Source organism: Podarcis filfolensis, assembly GCF_964270895.1.
Source record: "Podarcis filfolensis genome assembly, chromosome: 8".
Taxonomy (NCBI): Eukaryota; Metazoa; Chordata; class Lepidosauria; order Squamata; family Lacertidae; genus Podarcis; species Podarcis filfolensis.
The window spans coordinates 66,813,677-66,834,162 of NC_139611.1; the positions used below are offsets into that span (position 1 = coordinate 66,813,677).

The following is a 20,486-nucleotide window of genomic DNA, read 5'->3' on the forward strand; positions in this document are numbered from 1 at the left end:
ATACATTTAAACCAGCATAAGACAAAACTAAAGAAAACAAAACCCTACCTCGTAAGGCTGTTGAGAAGATACAGTGGGAGAGACCCTATACACTACCTTGAGTTATTCGGGGGGAAGGTGGGTTAGAAATGCAGTACATGAGAAATAAAACCCCTTGAGTTGAATCCAGACTAAGTTGGTTGTACTTCATTCTTATTGAACTAATCAAACAGTGAGACATAAGCCATGCCTAACTTATCCTGTCAATTCCAATGAGACTAATTGCAATAAACTTAGTCTGAATCCTACCCACTTATTCCCGCCCCAGGTTTAGCAATTGTAGTCGTGAAATGTTCTGAGTGAGAAGGAACATTTTGGGGAGGTGGGGAAAATTTTAGATATATTTCATCACTTTTTTCAAGTTTGGACAAATATTTTTTATTTTAAGTGCACAAATGGCTAGAAGCAGAATACCTACACATGTTTAAAAAAATTAACACATCTACAGAACATTCTGTTCAGGTGATGGCCTTCAGTTATTTCAGCTATCTGGGTGTGGCTGGGTTACCACCCAGTTTCTGACAGGGATTCTGCACTTTTCAACACCTGCACGCAGCAAAAAAATTAGCAGGTGTCATTTCCCTAAGCCTAGCGCTGGAATGGGGAACTTGTAGCCCTACAAACATTGGGCTAATTTCTCCTCATCCCTGACTGCCTCTGTCTTCTCTCCAAGCTGGCTCCACCCTGGCCAAGTCTGCAGCTGCCCCTGTTCCAGCTGCCTCTCCTGCCCCAGACAGCCCTGCATCCAACAAAGCAGGCTCATGTGAGCTGAAGCGAAATATTTAAGGATCCAGAACCCAGAGGCAAAGTTCTTCCCTTGTTAGAACCAAGGGAACCACTAAAGCCAAGCAAAATGCCTCCTAAGCTTTAGCAAACCTTAAAGGGGTTACAGAAGCAGCAGTTAAAGAATATAGAAAACAGATTGATGATTTGAAGACGTTCAAGAGAGCCAGTGTGGTGCAGTGGTTAGCTTGCCTGAAAGAGGACCTGGGAGACAAGGGTTCAAGTCCCTGCCTTGGCTATGAAGCTCACTGAGTGACCTTGGGATCAACACTGCCTCTCAGTCTCACTGGATTGTTGTGAGGATTAAATGAGGAGGGGGAAGAACCATGCACACCACCTTGAGCTTGGAGAAAAAGCTGGGATATAAAAACAAGAAATAAATTAAGAAATAACAGTAGAACAGGAACTAACCAAAGGCAGAAGTAGTGAAAAATCTAGAGGAGAAGCTTCTCTGTATCTGAAATGGACAGCAACGCTACCTCAGCCTCTGGCAGCAGCAAATCAGGCAGGTCTGGTATTTTACCACCTAGTGGCAGCATGGAGCAAAAGCAGGGAACTGAAGTGGCATTGCAGAGAGGGTGCAGGTTGAATCCAGACTTAGTTGTCATGCGTCATGTAGGTGTGCTGATATTAATGGGGCTTAAGTAGTTGTGACCAAGTTGTCCCACTGATTTCAGCAGGGCTGTTCAAAGCATGATTAAGTCCAGAGCAAACCCATTTGTTTTATAGACCAATAATAATAATTTATACCCTGCCCATCTGGCTGGGCTTCCCCAGCCCCTCTGGGCGGCTTCCAGCAGAATATTAAAACACAATGATTCATCAAATATTAAAAGCTTCCCTAAACAGGGCTGCCTTCAGATGTCTTCCAGAAGTCTGATAGTTGTTTATTTCTTTGACATCTGGTGGGAGGGCGTTCCACAGGGCAGGCACCACTACTGAGAAGGCCCTCTGCCTGGTTCCCTGTAACTTTGCTTCTCGCAGCAAGGGAACCACCAGAAGGCCCTAGGTGCTGGACCTCAGTGTCCGAGCTGAACGATGGGGGTGGAGACGCTCCTTCAGGTATACTGAGCCAAGGCTGTTTAGGGCTTTAAAAGTCAGCACCAACACTTCGAATTGTGCTCGGAAACGTACTGGGAGCCAATGTAGGTCTTTCAGGACCGGTGTTATGTGGTTGGCAGCCGCTCCCAGTCAGCAGTCTAGCTGCTGCATTCTGGATTAGTTGTAATTTCTGGGTCACCTTCAAAGGTGGCTCCACGTAGAGTGCATTGCAGTAGTCCAAGTGGGAGATAACCAGAGCATGCACCACTCTGGTGAGACAGTCCACGGGCAGGTAGGGTCTCCACCTGCGTACCAGATGGAGCTGGTAGACAGCTGCCCTGGACACAGACTTGACCTGCACCTCCATGGTCAGCTGTGAGTCCAAAATGACTCACAGGCTGCACACCTGGTCCTTCAGAGGCACAGTTGCCCCATTCAGGACCAGGGAGTGCCCCATACCCGCCCGTCTGTGTGCAAGAGATTGCAGCTGCAGCATCTTATGCAATGGTACAGGGTTATTTTGTCTGTTGTTATGTATTTTTGGGCTTTTATACTGTAAACCGCTCTGTGATCCTAAGAGGAAAGGAGATCTATAAATGTTAATAATAATAATAATAATAATAATAATAATAATAATAATACATGATGCACCATAACTGGAACACCACTACCCTGGATGCTGCATAGACTCCTGACACAAACCTGCTTGCTATTCTCAGCAGGTAACAGAAAGCCAACATTTTCAGCTTCAGGGCCATCAGCAAGGAGGGTCTCATGTCCATAAGACAACACTGCAAGGTTACTGTGAAGCATTCAGAGCCTGACAGCAAGTATTCCGTGTGCACTACGCTGCAAGACTCAGTGAGAACCAGTAAAGTATAGTTGTTAAGAGTGCTGGACTAGAACTGGGTAGATCTCTGTTTAAAATCCCCACTTGACCATGATGCTTGCTGGGTGACCCACAGAGTGGTTGTGCAGGTGAAAGTGGGGGAATAACATGTATGCCACTTATATTTTTGGAGGAAAGACTCATTGGAAGAAGAAGAGGAGGAGGAGGAGGAGGAGGAGGTGTTTGGATTTGATATCCTGCTTTATCACTACCCGAAGGAGTCTCAAAGTGGCTTACATTCTCCTTTCCCTTCCTCCCCCACAACAAACACTCTGTGAGAAGTGTGACTAGCCCAAAGTCACCCAGCAGCTGCATGTGGAGGAGCAGGGAATCGAACCTGGTTCACCAGATTACGAGTCCACTGCTTTTAACCACTACACCACACTGGCTCTGGAGAGATGCTGCCCATTAGCTGCCTTATATGAAGTTAGACCATTGGTCCACCTGCCTCCTCTGTGTTGTCCATGCTTTCTATACTCCTGTGTTTTAAAGCCATCTCTGTTAGTGCCTACCCCATCTCGTGGCAGCATTACATAACTTTTGAGCTATTCCCAAAAAGGAAGAAGAAAGCAAATTGAGGGAAAGGGTGGCAAGACGCAAGGGATGCAGTTGGGGGGAAGCACATATATTTTTAAAGTGAATTAAACATGGAGCATTCCTTGCTCCAGGGAGACTCTAAGCAGGTTTGACATCTTTATCTCTTCTTCTAAAGCAGCTCAGGCAAAAAGAAAAAAGTGTGTGTTGGGGGGAGTAGTACAGAAGCATAAATAGCCCCAAACTTGGGTGTTGCCTCTCTTTGATCATTCTGAGTCATTCGAGCATAATTTCTGCATCTCTTGGCTTGTTGTAGGGATGGGAGGAGGGTTTAGAGTCAGTGATCACACCAAGTTGAGCAGCAGTGAGGAATCTGTGGCCTTCCAAATCTTGGACTCCAACTCCCATAATCCCTGGCTGTTAGCCATGCTGGCTGAGGCTGATGGGAGCTAGAGTCTGACCGCAGGTGAAAGGCTACTGGCTCTGCCCCTTTCAAGTGGGGCTTCCCCACCCCTTTATTGCCCTGAGGGATATCTGAGGCTTTGATGGAACTGCAAATGCTCATTTGTGGGATATAAGTGAAATCACAGAATTGTAGGGTTGGAAGGGACACCAAGGGTCATCTAGTCTAACCCCCTGCGATGCATAAATAATTTTTGCCTCTGCAGCACATAACACATGCTCAAAGAAAAGTGGGGTTATCTGAAGAGCTCCAGCCTGAGAATATAACAAGCTAGCTTATTCTAAGGAAGACCCTTAGAAAAATTGGAGCATGTCCAGAAGAGAGCAAACGATCCGGAACATGGAGACATATGAAGCTGACATGCCAGTCCCTTGGTCCATCTAGCTCTATACTGCCCAGGGTTTCCCAAACTTGGGTCTCTAGCTGTTTTTGGACTACAACTCCCATCATCTCTAGCTAGCAGGACCAGTGGCCAGGGATGTTTGGAATTGTAGTCCAAAATCAGCTGGAGACCCAAGTTTGGGAAACCCTGGTCTGCACTAACTGGCAGCGGCTCTCCAGGGTTTTAGGCAGGGAGGGGGAATTCCCAACCCTACCTGGAGATACTGGGGATTGAACCTGGGACCTTCTGCATCCAAAGCAGATGTCCTGTCAGTGAGTTAAAAGAAGTGAGGGCAAGGCCAGTTCTAAGCATCCATTTCTCAAGGTTAACCCTGCGATTGGGAAGATCTGCCTGGATTAGGCTTCAGAAAACGAGTATCCCCACTTTTCAAAGGATCTTTCTAACCCCACGCAACTATTTTACAGCTCGGGAAGCTTTTCATCTGTGATTAATTTGGCTCTGCGGCACTGACTCAGAACAGGTGATCACACCCTGCAGACGTGTTGGCATTGATCTCTCCGTAGTTTTCAAACCCCTGGCTTGTGCCTTGAAGCACAGTTGTGGTACCGAGTTGCTTTCAAGACAACAGCTGAACTTTCCATCATCATTCCCCCTCCTCCCTCCTTGAAGGGGGAAGTGAAATTAGCCCAGCGTGCTTTGAGTTTATTTAACAAGTTCAGCTCCTGTGGCCAATAGAGACTAACAGCAGAGGGGGAGAGAAAATCGTTGCAGCCTACATGCTTTGGAGATTAAATAAGGCCTTTTAAAGGGCTTGGACAGAGATGCTGGGTCTCTTTCCCCACCCCATGTGGAATGTTATGTGCCTATCCCAGACTTCACCACCAGGGCCACAGGAATTTTGAAGAAGGGGAAGTTTTTTGGAATTTAGTGCATTTTCTGTTGCACCCACTTTGGGCTCTTTTTCAGGCCAGTCGCTGCTATCCAGACACACCCCTTTTTGAAGAGACTATTTAAGGATGAGCTTGAGCACAGCACCCTCCCAAAGGCAGAGAGGCAGGGATGCACAAAGCGAGGGGCTCAGGATGTCTGACCACGCCGGGGCAAGAACAACCTTCACCCTCATTCTCTTTGTCCTGGGGCCTGGCTGGGTATGTATGCACAATTTTACAGGAGGTGTGTGCAACGAATGAATGAATGAATGAATGAGACTTGCGCCTGCTTTTGATGCGTGCTGAATGAGTTAGTTGACTTCAGCAGAGCTTAATATGTTTGTACAGGGTGGGACCAAGTGCTCAGAGGTCCAGCTCCAGTTGGCTAGCAGCAGCTCTGCAGGTTTTTGGGGGCTGCCTCTTGTATGCATATGTTTACACACTAGTGAGGGACGCGGGTGGCGCTGTGGTCTAAACCACTGAGCCTCTTGGACTTGCCGATCAGAAGGTCGGTGGTTCGATTCCCCGCGACGGGGTGAGCTCCCGTTGCTCAGTCCCAGCTCCTGCCAACCTAGCAGTTTGAAAGCACGCCAAAAAGTGCAAGTAGATAAATAGGTACTGATGTGATGGGAAGGTAAATAGTGTTTCTGTGTGCTGCTCTGGTTTCAGTGTTCCGTTGCGCCAGAAGTGGCTTAGCCATGCTGGCCACATGACCTGGAAAACCATAGCTGTCAACCTACCCTTTTTTTGCGGGAAATTCCCTTATTCCAGCGCCATTTCCCGCTGCTTCCCGCTGCTATCCCGGATTGTTAGATACCCCATAGACTGTCCCCAGGACAGGTGAGGCTGCTGATCCCTTATTTTCAAATCCAAAAGTTGACAGCTATGTGGAAAAACAGTCTGTGGACAAACGCTGGCTCCCTTGGCCTGTAAAGCGAGATGAGTGCCGCAACCCCAGAGTCATCTGCAACTGGACCTAACTGTCAGGGGTCCTTTACCTTTACCTTTTTACACACTGGCAACTTTAGGAAACCTGGAGGGTACATGCATATAATAGACGTCTAGTGTTAAATGCATAATAACACAAAGGACCACAGAATTGTCGAGTTGGAAGGGACCATGAGTTTCATCTAGTCCAACCCGCTGCAATGCATGTCCTTTTGCTCAGCATGGGGCTTGAACCCACGGCCCTAGGATTAAGAGTCTTGTGCTTGACCAACTGCGCTATAATGATGCATAGGATATGTTAGAATGGTTTGAGTTTCTTTAGTGGAAGCGAAGGCCACTTTGTATATATTTAGAAAATTATGCTGCAGAAATAGAGAGTTGTTGTCAGCTGAGTTCTGCCCAGGGCAGACCTACTGAAAATAATTAGTTGCGTTCCTGGATTTTGATAGGTTTACTATGAGTAGGCTTAAGATTGCATACAGCGTGAGGCTTGACTCTTATACATATTTTTGCATATGAATACGGGCTTTTTAAAAACAACAACAGGCTATGGGCAGAACTAAACTGAACTGTTGAATGCAGGGAACAAGGTCTGCTCACAAAAAAAGGCGCCCCCCCGCACCCTCTAAATTTTCTCTGGAAGTTTTTTTTTGAGGGGGGGGGGAACCTTGAACAGTTTTGGGATGTGCAGAAGGGAGGGGAAGTCCCACTGCATGAGTGGACCTTGTTCCCTGCACGGCGAATGCCCCACTTTAGTGCATTGTTAAATTCCACCCTGCAGGTTATATCAGGGGATATTGTTTTGTTTCTGTCCTTGTTTATATTATGCATTTCGTCTTTTCATCTTGTGTTTTTATGCTGTGAACCGCCGTGAGATCTACGGATGAAGGGGGGCATGCAAATTTAATAAATAAAACAAATAAAAGTAACAGTCCTACTCGGAGCAGAGCCATTGAGACTAACGTAATTAAGTTAGTAATGAGCATGAGTTTTGATGGGACTACACTCAGTAGGGTTAGCATTGGACACTATCCAATGGATGAGTGGCTCGGACGTAAGTGGGCACTCGATACAAGAGGGGGCTGGAGGCAATTGAAGCTCTGGCCTGGAACCATTAAATTCTGCATATGAATCCTTTAAAATTAGATCCCGGCCCCCATCCTTAGCCCTGGAGTGTGTCTGGCACCGTTGTTGACACTAACAAAGTTATCCAGCTCCAAGGGGGAAATTGAGAAAGCACCAGCGAGAATTAGAAGGCCGGGCTGGTTATTTGGGCCGGGATTCTCATCTGCTTGTTGTGTGCTTGTTGCAGCATTCAAGATTTCTCAAAGTGGGCAAATGACCCCCCTAATGAGGGGAGTACATCCCACAGCTGAGTAACACAGCACTCACTTTGCATGCAGAAGGTCCCAGGTTCAATCCCCGATATCTCCAGCTAGAACTCCGAGAGACACTATCCCAGCCGAAATTCCCAGAGAGCTGCTGCCAGTCTGTGTAGACAGTACTGAGCTGGATGGACCAAGGATCTGGCTCAATATAAGACAGCTTCCTATGTTTGTAAGCATGGCCGTGGGTGCGTGGAACTGGTAAATGGTGCAACCTCCTGGCTTTTTTCCATATCTCCCTGAACCGGATGAAAATAGAGGGCAGTGATGGATTTTAATAGATCCCGGTAGACTTACAAGAGGATGGACTGCTTGCAGCAGGTATCCCCATTGGTTGAGGGTGAAACTCCATTGCAGAGAAGCCAGTATAAATCTGACATTATGGAGGACTACTTGAAGGGGGCAGCTTTGGAAACTTCCTGTTTGGGTACAATGTTTACTTTGGCTGGTGCTGTAACTTTTTATTTTATTTTAATGGCTTTATAATGAGTTGAAATGCAAGTGCTGCAGAAGGAAGCCACAGGCTCCATTTGCAAATAAGCTGGTGTGCAGGGGTGGAGTAGCTTTGGCCCTCCTGTTGGGCTCCCAGCTCCCATCAGCCCCAGCCAACATGGCTGAAGGTGAGGGGTGAGGGGAGTTGTAGTTCAGCGACCACAGGTTCCCCACACCTGATGTCCTGTGTCCTCCAGGTTACTACTATATATTTTTTAGCATCTTTAATTCTTCCCCACCTCAAATGAACTCAAGGCAGCATGTGTCCTCCTGCCATAATATTATAGCTACACAACAACCTTGCGATGTGGGTCAGGCTGCTGGCCGAAAGTCACCCAGCTTTATGGCTGAATGCAGATTTGAACCCGGGTCTCCCTGTTCCTAGATCGAGCACTCTAATCATTGAACATGCTGGATCTCAAACGCAATTACACAACCCACCAAGTCCCATTTTGCCTCCTTATCACAGCTGCTGTTTTAAGTCTCTCTTGCCACCACTATACGGTGCTCCCATTTCCCCTATTTTCTCATTACTGAGAAAGTCATTTCCTGTATGGTGGAGAACAGAGGAGCGGGGAGCATGTATGGATCCTTATCTGCAGAGGATTCTTCACCCAAGGGCTGCCTGAAGGTGATCCAGAAGGGAAGGCTGCAGATAGGGGTTAGCAGGAGGGAAGGAGCCCCTTCAGGCTGCTGTTCTGTCTAGTACCATCTGACAGCTGTTTGGGCACCCCAAGGTGACTAGTGGCTCTAAGAAGAAGCTCAGTGTTTATGATCTTTCAAATTCATCCAATTTCTTAGGCCAGGGATGAGAAGTCTGTGATGCTCCAGATGTGGTTGGACTCCAGGTCCCACTGGCCCCAGGCAGCCAGCCCAATGGGCAGGGACGATGGGAGTTGTAGTCCAGCAACATCTGGAGCAGCGCAGATTTCTCATCCCGAGTTAGTTGGATGACCAGCTCCTGACAAAATGGTCTTATAACCAGTGACGTCTCCTTGCTTGGGATTTTAAACAGGTTTCTATATCAGTTGAGTAAAGTAAGCCTCATAACAGGGGTAGCTAGTTGGGTCACACACACACACACACACACACACACACACACACAGATGTTGTTGGACTACAAGTCCCATCATTCGTGACCATTTATCATGCTGACTGGGGCTGATAGGAATTGGTAGTCCAACAACACCTGACGGGCCAAGGGCTCCCTCCACCAGGACAAGATTTTGCCCCTTCCAGGTGTTGCTGAAAGACAGCTCCAATCAGATCCAGCCCGCATGGCCAAGCATGATGGGATTTGTAGTTCAGCAACTTCTGGAAGGCCAAAGGCTCTCCCTCCATACCTTCATAGAAGTGGGGGCAGAATATCATAATGCTCTTTAATATTTATATTATCGGAAAGGTGGGAGGAAATGTGTTCATTTCAGTTCTGTGCACTTGCTTCCAGAATGGGGACTTCATCCCAGAGTCCCCAAGTGCACTGCGTCTTGTAAGAGCTACTCAGCTAATCCCCCCCCCCCAACCCGGAATGTGATAGCATGAACCATAAAGCAATTCAAAGGCGTTGCTGCCGCCCATGTTAGCTCCTTCCCTGAGGTGAGAACTGTGTGGTTCACTGATCCAGTTCAAGGCTTCCTTGCAGCCAGAACAGCTGCAGACGTGAGAAGGGAATCTGCAAGGTTTTGATGCTGGGGAAGGTGATCTGAAGCAGAAAGAACATTAGCATGAGTAATTTGCCAGGTACCCAGACTCAAGCCTGACATGCCGGCATTGAAGAAACATCAGTCGTGTTTCGACTTGCAGGCTGAGCAGATGGGACCAGGGCATCCCTGAACAGATCCGTAGAGTCCCAAACGGCTGCTCTTCTCATTGAGAACGACTGTTCCTTCTTTCTTTGGCTACGCCTTCGGAGAGTATTGGCAGAGGCAGCTTTGCAAAAAGCATGGCCTCCGAGGGGCAGAGTGCCTTCCTTTGTCTGAGGCTGCTGTGCCAGCTGCAGCTACTTCTAGGCAGAGATAGCCTGGCCACAGGGACCCGCCAAGCTTTCAGATTGACTACTGCAGGGCTTCTGCTGAAGACAGACTGAAAAGTGCAGCTCATTGAAACACAGCTGCTTGGCCAACAACGACTAAAACAAGCGTACTCAGGCTTAATCGAGGATTATTACGATCATGATCAAACTCTAAGACTATTCTCGAACCTGTCGGAAGATCTAACGTCTTTTTTCTCTGTCCCGACGCATAAAATAAATCGAACACAAAGGAAGATAGGTGCACTGTGGTTCAATAGTGCTTGTAAACAGGCTAGACAACTTCTTGGTAACATATACAAAGAGTATAAAGCCTCCGGGGCAACGGTCCTGCCAAAAGAATATTTCCAAGCAAAATTGGCCTACAAGCAAATTCAAAAGGGAGCCAGACAGGAATGGCAAGCGAATCAATGGCGGGCAATCATAGAAGCCTCATCATCACGGAACTCCAGACAATTCTGGCTCCTGGTAAATAAAAGAACTAAAAGATACCCTTTAACTATTATCCCTGCCCCGGTTTGGGAATCTTACTTAAAAAACTACTTTGCCACAACTGACTGTACTGTTAACACAAGAGATGAATCTCAAGATCAGCTTCCCCTCTGGCCCCCCACCGATCCGGAAGACATCCATGACTTGATCGTTAAACTTAAAACAGGGAAAGCGCCTGGACCAGACCTGATCCCGGCAGAAGCTATAAAATACCACGCGGACTGGTGGGCCAAAGCCCTGGCAACCATCTTCGATGCCGTTAACAACTCTGGAATGATCCCGGAAGTATGGAAGGACGCTGTTATCGTTCCAATCCACAAAAAGGGCTCACCAGATGACCCGGGGAATTACAGAAATATCAGTCTGCTCTCAATAGTGGGGAAACTATATGCCCGCTTCCTGTTGAACAGACTTATTCAATGGGCCGAAGAGAAAAAATTAATTGGGCCCGAACAAGCTGGATTCCGCCCAAAACAGTCAACAATAAATCATATTCTAATTTTACAGCATCTTGCCTGGAAATATTCCACCCCAAAGGGTGGCCAACTCTGTGTGGCATTCATTGACCTAAAGGCAGCATTCGATAGTATCTCCAGGAGCATCCTCTGGGAAAAACTCACCCGCTGGGGCATCGACAGAAGGCTTCTCTGGCTAATAATCAAACTCCATGAGAACTCAGCGGCTAGAGTGAGACTCACCCCGGAGGGCGATCTCACCAATTCAATTCCCATTAACAGAGGTGTCCGACAGGGTTGTATATTGGCTCCATTCCTGTTTAATTTGTTCATAAGCGACATGAGGACTCCCCTAATAGAGGCTCAAGAAAGGATTCATGCACCCCGCCTAGCACTTTATCGCTGCCCTTTGTTACTATATGCGGATGACGCTGTCATCCTTTCTTTTTCTAGAGTAGGTCTTATGAGGGCCTTAAAAATTTTTGGATCATATTGTAATGCAAATTCCCTTACAATCAATTATGAGAAATCTAAAATTCTAATTTTCTCAAAGAGCCGGAAACTCCATAATTGGAGAATTGATGGGAGAGTCATCGAACAAGTCTATAGATTCCAATACTTGGGAGTTTGGTTACAACATAACCTCAGATGGAAGGCCCATGTAGCCTATGTTACAAATAGAGCCAAAGCTATCTCCTTGGCGATCTTGCGATTTTTCTTCACCGATGGGGCCCTTCATATCCCATCGGCGTTGAAAGTCTTCAAGGCCAAGGTGATCCCAACAATTGCTTATGCCATCTCAATTTGGGGGACTTTTGTCAACTTATCCCACCTAGAGGTTATTCAAAATCAGTTTTTAAGAGGGATATTGAAACTGCCCAACTGTGTAAGTAATACAGCGCTACGCATGGAACTTAATATTGTATCCCTGGAAAACGCTCTGTGGAAGCACATACTTTGTCACTGGTTATCTCTATGGCACAATCTCCCAAACTTGTACTTGATACAATGCATGTGGAGAGATGATTTCCAGAGCCCATGGGTAAAAAATTTACAACTGAAAATTACGGCAATGGGAATCTCCCCATCCAAATTACTAGAGCAGGATATAGTTCCAGCTAAAAGAACAGTAGCCTGTAAACTAGAGGAGATGGACTTGCAGCAGAAAATGGTCTTGGGCAATGGTACCTGCTCACCTCTAAACCTTGGTTTATTACCCCTCTTAAGGCTCCCAAACTATTTGAATTCCTTAACTTCTTCGGCTCATAGATATGCTTTTGTAAAGGCAAGATTCAACACCTTCCCATCGAACGTGCTGAGAAATAGATTCTCCAATGGACAGATATCGCTCTTATGTGATTGTAATTGTGGGGCACCGGAATCGTTGCATCACATAATTTTTGATTGTGCATTTCATTCATCGGCCAGGAGCAAGTTTCTTGCTCAATATCTAAAGGGAATTGCCGATGATACAAATGAAGCCAAACTGAGATATCTATTAAATGATGATGACCCCTTAAGATCACTCATGGTTGCCAGATTCTTGATCAGCGTTCTATCCCTAAAGAAGAGAAACGGACTCCTGTGCGGCTCGGATAATCCCTCTAAACTATGATCTATGTTTTAGGATGTAATTAGGTGATATCACCATTGATGTCTTCTACTAATTTATGAGTAGAGGGCGATGTTTATGTTACAAATTTAGTGTAATGTATGATGTTGGTCTTTTGTTTTTGTTTTGCTTTGGTTCTTGTCTGTTTTTTGTAAGTTTTGGCGGTTTTAAAATTGGAGTTTTAAGTACATTATGTTGGTATGGGAAACTGTTGTGTGATGGGCCAGTGGCCGTAATAAAGTTCAATTCAATTCAGCTGCTTGGCCAGCAGCCTGGAAACAGATATTGGGGATATATTGTGCCAGGGCTATAAGAGATTTGCGGGCTTTCTGCTTATTTCCAGGCGTGAGCCGAAGTGTGGATGCTTACCCTTAAGAGGGGTAGGGAATCTAAGGCATGGGACTTTTTAATCATTACCATTATTTGTACTTACGTCCCAGCTTTTTCTCCAAGCCTTTTCTCCTCATTTAATCCCACCACAGCCTTGTGAGGTAGGTTAGGCTGAGAGGCAGTGACTGGCCCAAGCTCACCCAGTGAGCTTCATGGCCTAGAGGGGGTTTGAACCCTGGTCTCCCAGGTCCTAATCCGACACTCTAACCCCTACACCACACTGGCTCTCATAGGGGCCCCCCAGGCCTGTCTCCATAGCATTCAGGACTCTCTACAGGCTACATCCCTCATTGACTGTGCTCTGTACCTTCCACAAGTGCTTTTGTAGAATATATTCCATATACATACACAGCTTTTAATTGTAGCGCTGTTTAATTGTTCTTGATTATTGTTTTCCCTGTGTTTTCAGCTGTTCTTATTTTTATCTGTAAACTGCTTTGAGTCCTGTCAGGGCAAAAGATGGGGGTGTAAATAAAGATAAAGTAATTATTATTATTATTTTGTCTGGCTGGAATCCATCCTTGCTTCTTGCTTGTCTGATGAGAGAATGGAGATACATGTGGGTGTTGAGAAACTTCGGGATTTTGTATGGCTAGACTGTTTGCTGCTGTGGTAACCTTGGGACTGGATTATTGCAATCCATGTGGGGCTGCCCTGTGATGGTGATGGTGATGATTCCAATTTATTGGTCGCTTTCTCTTGCCAAAGGCAACTCAGAGCAACTTGCAGCCAAGGCTCCAAGCTCTCGCCCACGCTCATGGACTTTTTCCTCCTTCTAGGCAGCATCTGAGGCATGCACGTACCCTTGCCAGTGCCCCGTGCAGGCACTCCGGTGCCCTGCTGGCACCAGTCTTTTGCTGGATGGCTGCGGATGCTGCAAAGTGTGTGCCAGGCAGCTTGGCGAGCTGTGCTCACTCCAGAAGCCTTGCGATCACCACAAAGGGCTCTATTGCGACTTCTCCAAGATCCACAGAGACAGCGGCATCTGCTTAGGTGAGCTGCTTCCACAGATTCTCTGCAGTGAAAGAGGCTTATTTGCTGCTACCCCCCTGAATGGCAGGACTAGGTCACGTGGGTGTAAGGATGGCTGTGCACGCACCAGAGTGCTAACAGATAAAGTGGGTGGCACAGATCCAGTTTTTCTGTGTGCTCTTCCAATTGTGCGATAGCACAGCGTTTCCTGTTAGGGGTCGAGGTCAGGAGCATCCCACACCCTGAGATTTCAGGGCTCAAACTTGGCCCCCTGGTGATGTCACGGTAGGCAGACCCTAGTGATGTCATAGGGTGATTTTTCCTCTGTTCTCCCTCCTGCCACTGAACCCTGGAGACGGAGGTTAATTGGGAGAGGGGAAGAGGGAAGACACCACCACCCCCTAGCATCTATGTAATAATTTGCAGCTGGCTCCTGCTGGATTGAAGCTTGCAAGCACAGTCTACTTAATTGCTTTCTAAAAACCTTTTCAAAAGGCACTCTTGACCACCTGGAGGTTGCAGCCCTTGCTGTGCTGCCTGGAGGGGGCCAGACAAACCTTGAGCATTCAGGTCAGCCCTGGAGGTCTGACAGCCCTGTTTCCCATCCACACAGGAGCAGTTTTGGATGGGGGATGCATTCAGACTGTGTGTTGTTGTCGTCCTCTCCCATCAGTTAGTATTTCCTCCCCTCGCCAGATTGGGTTGGGGAGCAAGCCTGAAGTCAAAACCAAAATGACAATTATATGGGGAAACTCCAGAGCTCAGGTAGACCTTTTTGCTCAGGCAAGGTTTAGTCAGGGCAGAAAGCCTTCTCTTAGCCCTGCCTGCCTTGAAGGATCCAATGGGTGGGCAGAGTCAGTCCCCAGGGCAAAGTGGAGAAGGTGCCACCCACAGTTAACTGGCTGGCCACAAAGAGCACCTGCCCACAGTCTTCCCAGCAGCAGCAGCTCTTGATGACAGCTGCTCACCTGCCTTTGCACCACAACAAAGATGCATGTGTTGACAGGATCCCTCTGTCCACACGCTTCTCTTCTGTTTTCCCACCAGCTCATGAAGGGGCGACCTGTGACCTGCTGGGCAAGATCTACCTTAACGGAGAGAGCTTCCAGCCCAGTTGCAAACTGCGGTGCATCTGCATGGACGGTGCCATTGGCTGCATCCCCCTCTGCATGGACGGCATGCGCCTCCCTTCCCCCGATTGCCCCTTCCCCCGGCGGGTGAAGGTGCAGAACAAGTGTTGTGAAGAGTGGGTCTGTGAAGGGGGCAGCAGCCCAAAGAGCCACTACGGAAAGGGCATGGCAGGTGAGGAGACTCATTGGGAAAGGGGGGGTGGCCAAGGAGACAGGTAGGACTGTTGGAGCAGAAAGACTAAAAGATGCTGGCTGTGGTCACCTCACCTCAAGGAAAAGGTTCAGAAAAGGGCAACCACGATGATCAAGGGGATGGAGCAGCGTTTGGGGCTTTTTAGTTCAAGTCGAGTACGAGGTAAGAGCCATAGAATTGTAGAGTTGGAAGGGATCCCGAGGGTCATCTAGTCCAACCCCCTGCAATGCAGGAATCTCAGCCAAAGCATCCATGACAGGTGGCCATCCACCCTCTGCTTAAAAACCTCCAAGGAAGGAGAGTCCACAACCTCCCAAGGGAGACCGTACCACTGCTGAACAGCTCTTACTGTCAGAAAGTTCTTCCTGATGTTTAGTTGGAATCTCCTGTCTTGTAACTTGAATCCATTGGTTTGAGTCCTACCCTCCAGAGCAGGAAAAAACCAAGCTTGCTCCCTCTTCCATGTGACAGCCCTTGAGTGGATCGAGAGAAGTTTTTCTCCCTCTCAAAGCACTAGAGCTTGTGGGCATCCAATGGAAGCTGAACGTTGGACGATTCAGTGGAATTGAGGTAGTGAGAACGACTAGGTTGGATGGCCTTAAAAGAGTATTAGACAAATTCATGAAGGACAAGGCTATCAATGGCTACTAACCCTGATGGCTATCTTCTACCTCCACTGTCAAAGCTGTACTCTTCTGAGTACCGGTTGCTCAAAAGGAGAGTGCTCTTGCACTTGGGTCCAGAGTGGTGTGACAGTAATCCCTTTTCACAGGGAACTCTGGGAACTGTAGCTCTGGCAGAGGAATGGGGTCTCCTAACAACTCTAAGCCCCCTTAACGAACTACAGTGGTACTTCTGGATGCAAACGGGATCCGTTCCGAAGCCACGTTTGCATCCTGAGCAGAATGCAACCCATGTCTGTGCGTGCACAGGTTGCGATTCGCTGCTTCTGCACATGCGCGTAACATCATTTTGAGCGTCTGTGCATGCGCGAGTGGCGAAACCCGGAAGTAACCCATTCCGTTACTTCCAGGTCGCCGTGGAGTGCAACCTGAAAATGCTCAACCTGAAGCGACTTTAACCCAAGGTATGACTGTAGACAGGAGTGCCTGGCGTGCTCTGGTCCATGGGGTCACAAAGAGTCGGACACGACTAAACGACTAAACAACAACAATGACTGTACAGTTCCCATAATTCTTGGGGGGAAGCCATGACTATTTAAAGTGGTACCATAGTGCTTTGAATGTGGGGTGTGAATGTGTCCTCAGTTGGACATAGCCCAAGATAAATGGAAAATTGAGAGAATTCTGAATTGCTTTGTTCTATACAGTGAAGGTGGGACAGATAGAGAGGCCAAAGGGCCTTAAGCCTGTGGTGTATAGCACAAGCTATCTCTTCCAAGTATTTCTTGGCCGTCTAGGAGGCCATCTGTTGAGAGCACTCAAGCAATCTCCCTAAGAAAAGGCTACTAAGGTGGTTTCTGCTGGCTCCCTTTGCCTTCTCCTGTCCAGAGGTCCAGCCTGACAACCAAAGGATGCAGCTTTGACCTTTGCTCACCAAAGTCCTTTCCTCCAATCTCAGTTTACAGGAACAACCCAGTTCGCAAGCCCAAGACGAACCACCTCCAGGAGAACTGCTTGGTGCAGACCACAGAGTGGAGCGCCTGCTCCAAAACCTGTGGGATGGGCATCTCCACCCGGGTCACCAACGACAACCCCCAGTGCCGGCTGGAGAAGGAGAGCAGGCTCTGCCTTATCCGATACTGCAACGTCCCCTTAGAGAAGAGCATCAAGGTAACTAACTGGCAGCTAACTGGAACAGGTGTAAATGCACGAGATCGGACCATGCCAGGCATGGCGAGCTGCTTCCAGCCTGCGTTCCCAATCTGGTCCACTGTGCCTCTTGACTCGCCCTGCTTGGCTTTCTCTGAACCTCACCTCCTTCCCTCTAGGCTTCCTGCCCGCTCACTTGTCTTGTTACCCTGAGCTGGCAATGCAGGAAAAGATCTCCCTGCGTGAACAACTCTCAATGGGTTTCCTCTCTCCGTTCATAGGAAAGGGGTCCTCTTTCTCACTACACAGCAAGGAAACCAAGCTGAGAAAGAAATGCGTGTGTGAGAGAAAGAGTGAGCAAAATACAAAGAATATGGCCCATGTAAATACGGGGAGGGAGGGAGGAGGAGAGACAGCTAGACAGAGACAAAATCTTTCTTTAAAATTCTTGGTTTCAGTGAGCTCATTCAGGAAGCTGTTCTCAAGAAGCTGAGATGGAGAAAGCTTCTTTTTCATTTATTTTCATAAATAAATTTTCATTTGCACCCATCCTTTTTGTCAAAGAGAGCAAGGTAGTGTAGATAGTTCCCCCCCGCCACACTCTGCTCATGTTAACCCCACAACAACCTTGTGAGGTAGGTTAGGCTAAGATGTAATGGCCGTTCTGAGGTCATTCAGTGATCTTCATAGCCTTGAACATAGGGGATTTGAACATAGGTCCCCTGGCCCAACATTCTTAGTGCGCATGCACACACACATACCCCGTACCTCCAGAGGACGGCCAAGGATTTTCCTTGGGTAGGAAATTAGGTTTCTATCCTGTCCTAACCACTACACTACACTGTCTCCTGCCCTGGAGTACAGTCGTACCTTGGAAGTCAAACGGAATCTGTTCTGGAAGTCTGCTTGACTTTCAAAACGTTCGAAAACCAAATCGCAGCTCCTGATTGGCTGTAGGAAGCTCCTGCAGCCAATCAGAAGCTGTGGAAGCCCTGTCGGACGCTTGGATTCCAAAAGAATGTTCGCAAACCAGAACAATCACTTCCGGGTTTGCGGCGTTCGGGAGCCAAAACGTCCGAGTTCCAGGGTGTTTGGGATCCAAGGTACGACTATATTTGCTTCCCTGTGCAGGGATTTATTTGTTGATTGTTTGGATGAGCATCGTGAGCCCATCTCACCTGGAATCTGGAGTGGCAAAACCTAGACAAAGCTTTCGCAGGGCCATACCTCGGTCTCAGAGCCCTTCCTCCACATTCACAAGACCCTAAACACAATCCAAGCCATCTCCAGCTAGGGTTGGGAAGGATCCCTGCCCCAAACTCTGGAGAGCCACTGCCAGTCCGGTTTTTATAATCCTACGTCCAGAACTGAGCCAGGATACTTTTTGTTGTGGTCTCTTCCCCACCCTCCTCCTCTCTCTAGAAGGGAAAGAAGTGTGTGCGGAACCCCAAGCCCCGCCGGGCAATCCGCTTTGAGTTCACGGGCTGCACCAGCACCCGCTCCTACCGACCCAAGTTCTGCGGCAGCTGCACGGACGGGCGCTGCTGCACTCCGCACGTCACCAGCACCGCGAAGGTGGAGTTCCAGTGCCCGGAGGGAGACTCCTTTGTGCGCAAGATGATGGTGATCCGCTCCTGCTCCTGTCACCACGACTGCCCCGCAGACAATGACATCTTCCTGGCCACCTACCACCGGCGCATGATTGGGGACCACGTCAAGCTTGAGAGGCAGTAGAGCCCATCCCCATGCCACCTCCATGATGCAGGCTGGTAGAGATGGCGCTGGCTGTTACCTGGGATGCTACTGGGAGAATCGGGGGATGGAGGAGGGTGACCTCAGTAGACTGGAAGGCATGTGAGTCCAGGCACTACACAGTCCTCTATGGCAGGAGGCTCCAGCTTTCTCAGACCCAGGACTCGCCTTAGAACCAAGTGTGCATTTGGGGGTCCAGTTCTTGTTCCTTTTTTATTATGACCACCATGTATTTGAATGGCGACAGTACAGCTATTGTGAAACTCACCTTAGATCGGGCCGCAACATGGTAGAGGGACCCACCAGTTGGAAAACAGTGCTCTGTTGTGCATCAGCACGAACCTGGCACTTTGTGGGGTGAAGCTCGCACACTTGGTTTTGCACTAACCAGATCCTCTGTTCCAAAGGTAGCTTCCTTATCTAAGGAGTTCTGATCTAGCTCCACAAGCAAACAACTGCCAATAACACGCTGGCTTTAGGCGGTTTTCATCATACCGTACGCAGCCCCTTGGTTCCCACGATCCCTTTCTCCTTCTTGGTGCTGTTTGGTCAGCACAGCAAAACATTCCCCCTTGTTCTCCAGATGCAAACTTTCCAAGAACTGGAACTCAAGTCGGGTAGGTGGCTGTTGCTGTGTGACATAAGCACAGACCCAACTGCTCACCTCCAGCTTCAGAGTTAACAATCCTTTTTTAGATTAGCTGATCTGAACGCAAAACCAGCTGGGAAATATTAGCTCGATACGACACAGGTTGCTCTCACCAAAGGTAAAAATCACAAGCAGAAATGAGTCAAAAGGAAGGCTATGGAAGTCTTTTAACATCAAAAGTCATTCGATAGGCATCTGCTGTATAACTGGCTAGTGAGAGATCATTGAGTTGAGCAGTCTGTCTTTTGGCAGAGGATTCGCCATCACCTACATTTGGAAGACTGGTGTTAATCATTTTGGACGATTTGCAAGACGAAGCCTCCTCCTTTTCTCCCCATAAACCTGCCCTCTGCCCCGAGCATCCAGATTCCCCCTGTAGAGATGCTCCTTCCCTCCCAATTTCAACTGTAAATACCATGAGAATTATTTTTAAAGCCTATTGTTAGGATTAGCACTTTTTGTTGTTGTGGGTCTTATTTTTTCCATTTCTGCTGTTCACTTCTTTCATTAGTGTTTTCTTCTCTTCTCTTCTTTAAAAACTTCTTGTTTATCTGACTTGGAGGAGTCATATTAATGCAAATGGGAATGAGTGCAGTTCACTTCCCAGGAAGGGCTGGGTGAGACCCTTGCCTGAAACCTTGGAAAGCTGTTGCCAGTCAGTGTGGACTATACCAAACTACACAGACCCAATGGTCCAACTCTGTGTTCCTACAGCGCTGCAGCTAAAGATGATAATAATAAACCTTCTTTTTTTTAAAAAAAAAAAGTCGCCAGTTGAATAGCTAGCAATGCATGCATATTTCAGAGTCCCATGCAAACAGTGTTGGAGAACTGAGCACACTCATCTCTGCTTCCAGAAAGAAACTGGGTATATTTAGCCTGAAGAAGAGAAGACTGGGTAGGGGCTAGGGTGGAACATGTGGTAATAATATTTTATAATAATAATAATAATAATAATAATAATAATAATAATAATAATATATTATTTATATCCTGCCCATCTGGCTGGGTTTCCCCAGCCACTCTGAGCGGTTCCCAACAGATTAATGTTTGATGTTTTATCACTTTATTTTTAATAATAATAATAAACACCTTCCTAAACAGGGCTGCCTTCAGATGTCTTCTAAAAGTCAGATAGTTGTTTATTTCCTTGACATCTGATGGGAGGGCGTTCCATAGGGCGGGCGCCACTAC

General features: G+C 47.6%; 1 protein-coding gene across 6 annotated transcripts in view; it reads left to right on the forward strand.

Annotated features, from left to right (window-relative positions):
* Nucleotides 1-20,058, forward strand: part of LOC310768782 (CCN family member 2-like) — a 34,565-nt gene extending 14,507 nt beyond the window's left edge. For 3 of the 6 annotated variants that reach the window (XM_083627556.1, XM_083627554.1, XM_083627555.1), the window contains exons 2-7: nt 5,059-5,240; nt 13,604-13,817; nt 14,844-15,098; nt 16,153-16,206; nt 16,701-16,912; nt 18,314-20,058. In XM_083627556.1, the coding sequence (XP_083483682.1) occupies nt 5,109-5,240; nt 13,604-13,817; nt 14,844-15,098; nt 16,153-16,206; nt 16,701-16,912; nt 18,314-18,625 (1,179 nt within the window). In that variant the 5' untranslated portion in view covers nt 5,059-5,108 and the 3' untranslated portion in view covers nt 18,626-20,058. The remainder of the gene's footprint in view (nt 1-5,058; nt 5,241-13,603; nt 13,818-14,843; nt 15,099-16,152; nt 16,207-16,700; nt 16,913-18,313) is intronic. The other 3 variants (XM_083627553.1, XM_083627557.1, XM_083627552.1) reach the window with 3 other exon arrangements.
* Nucleotides 20,059-20,486: the final 428 nt, after the last annotated feature.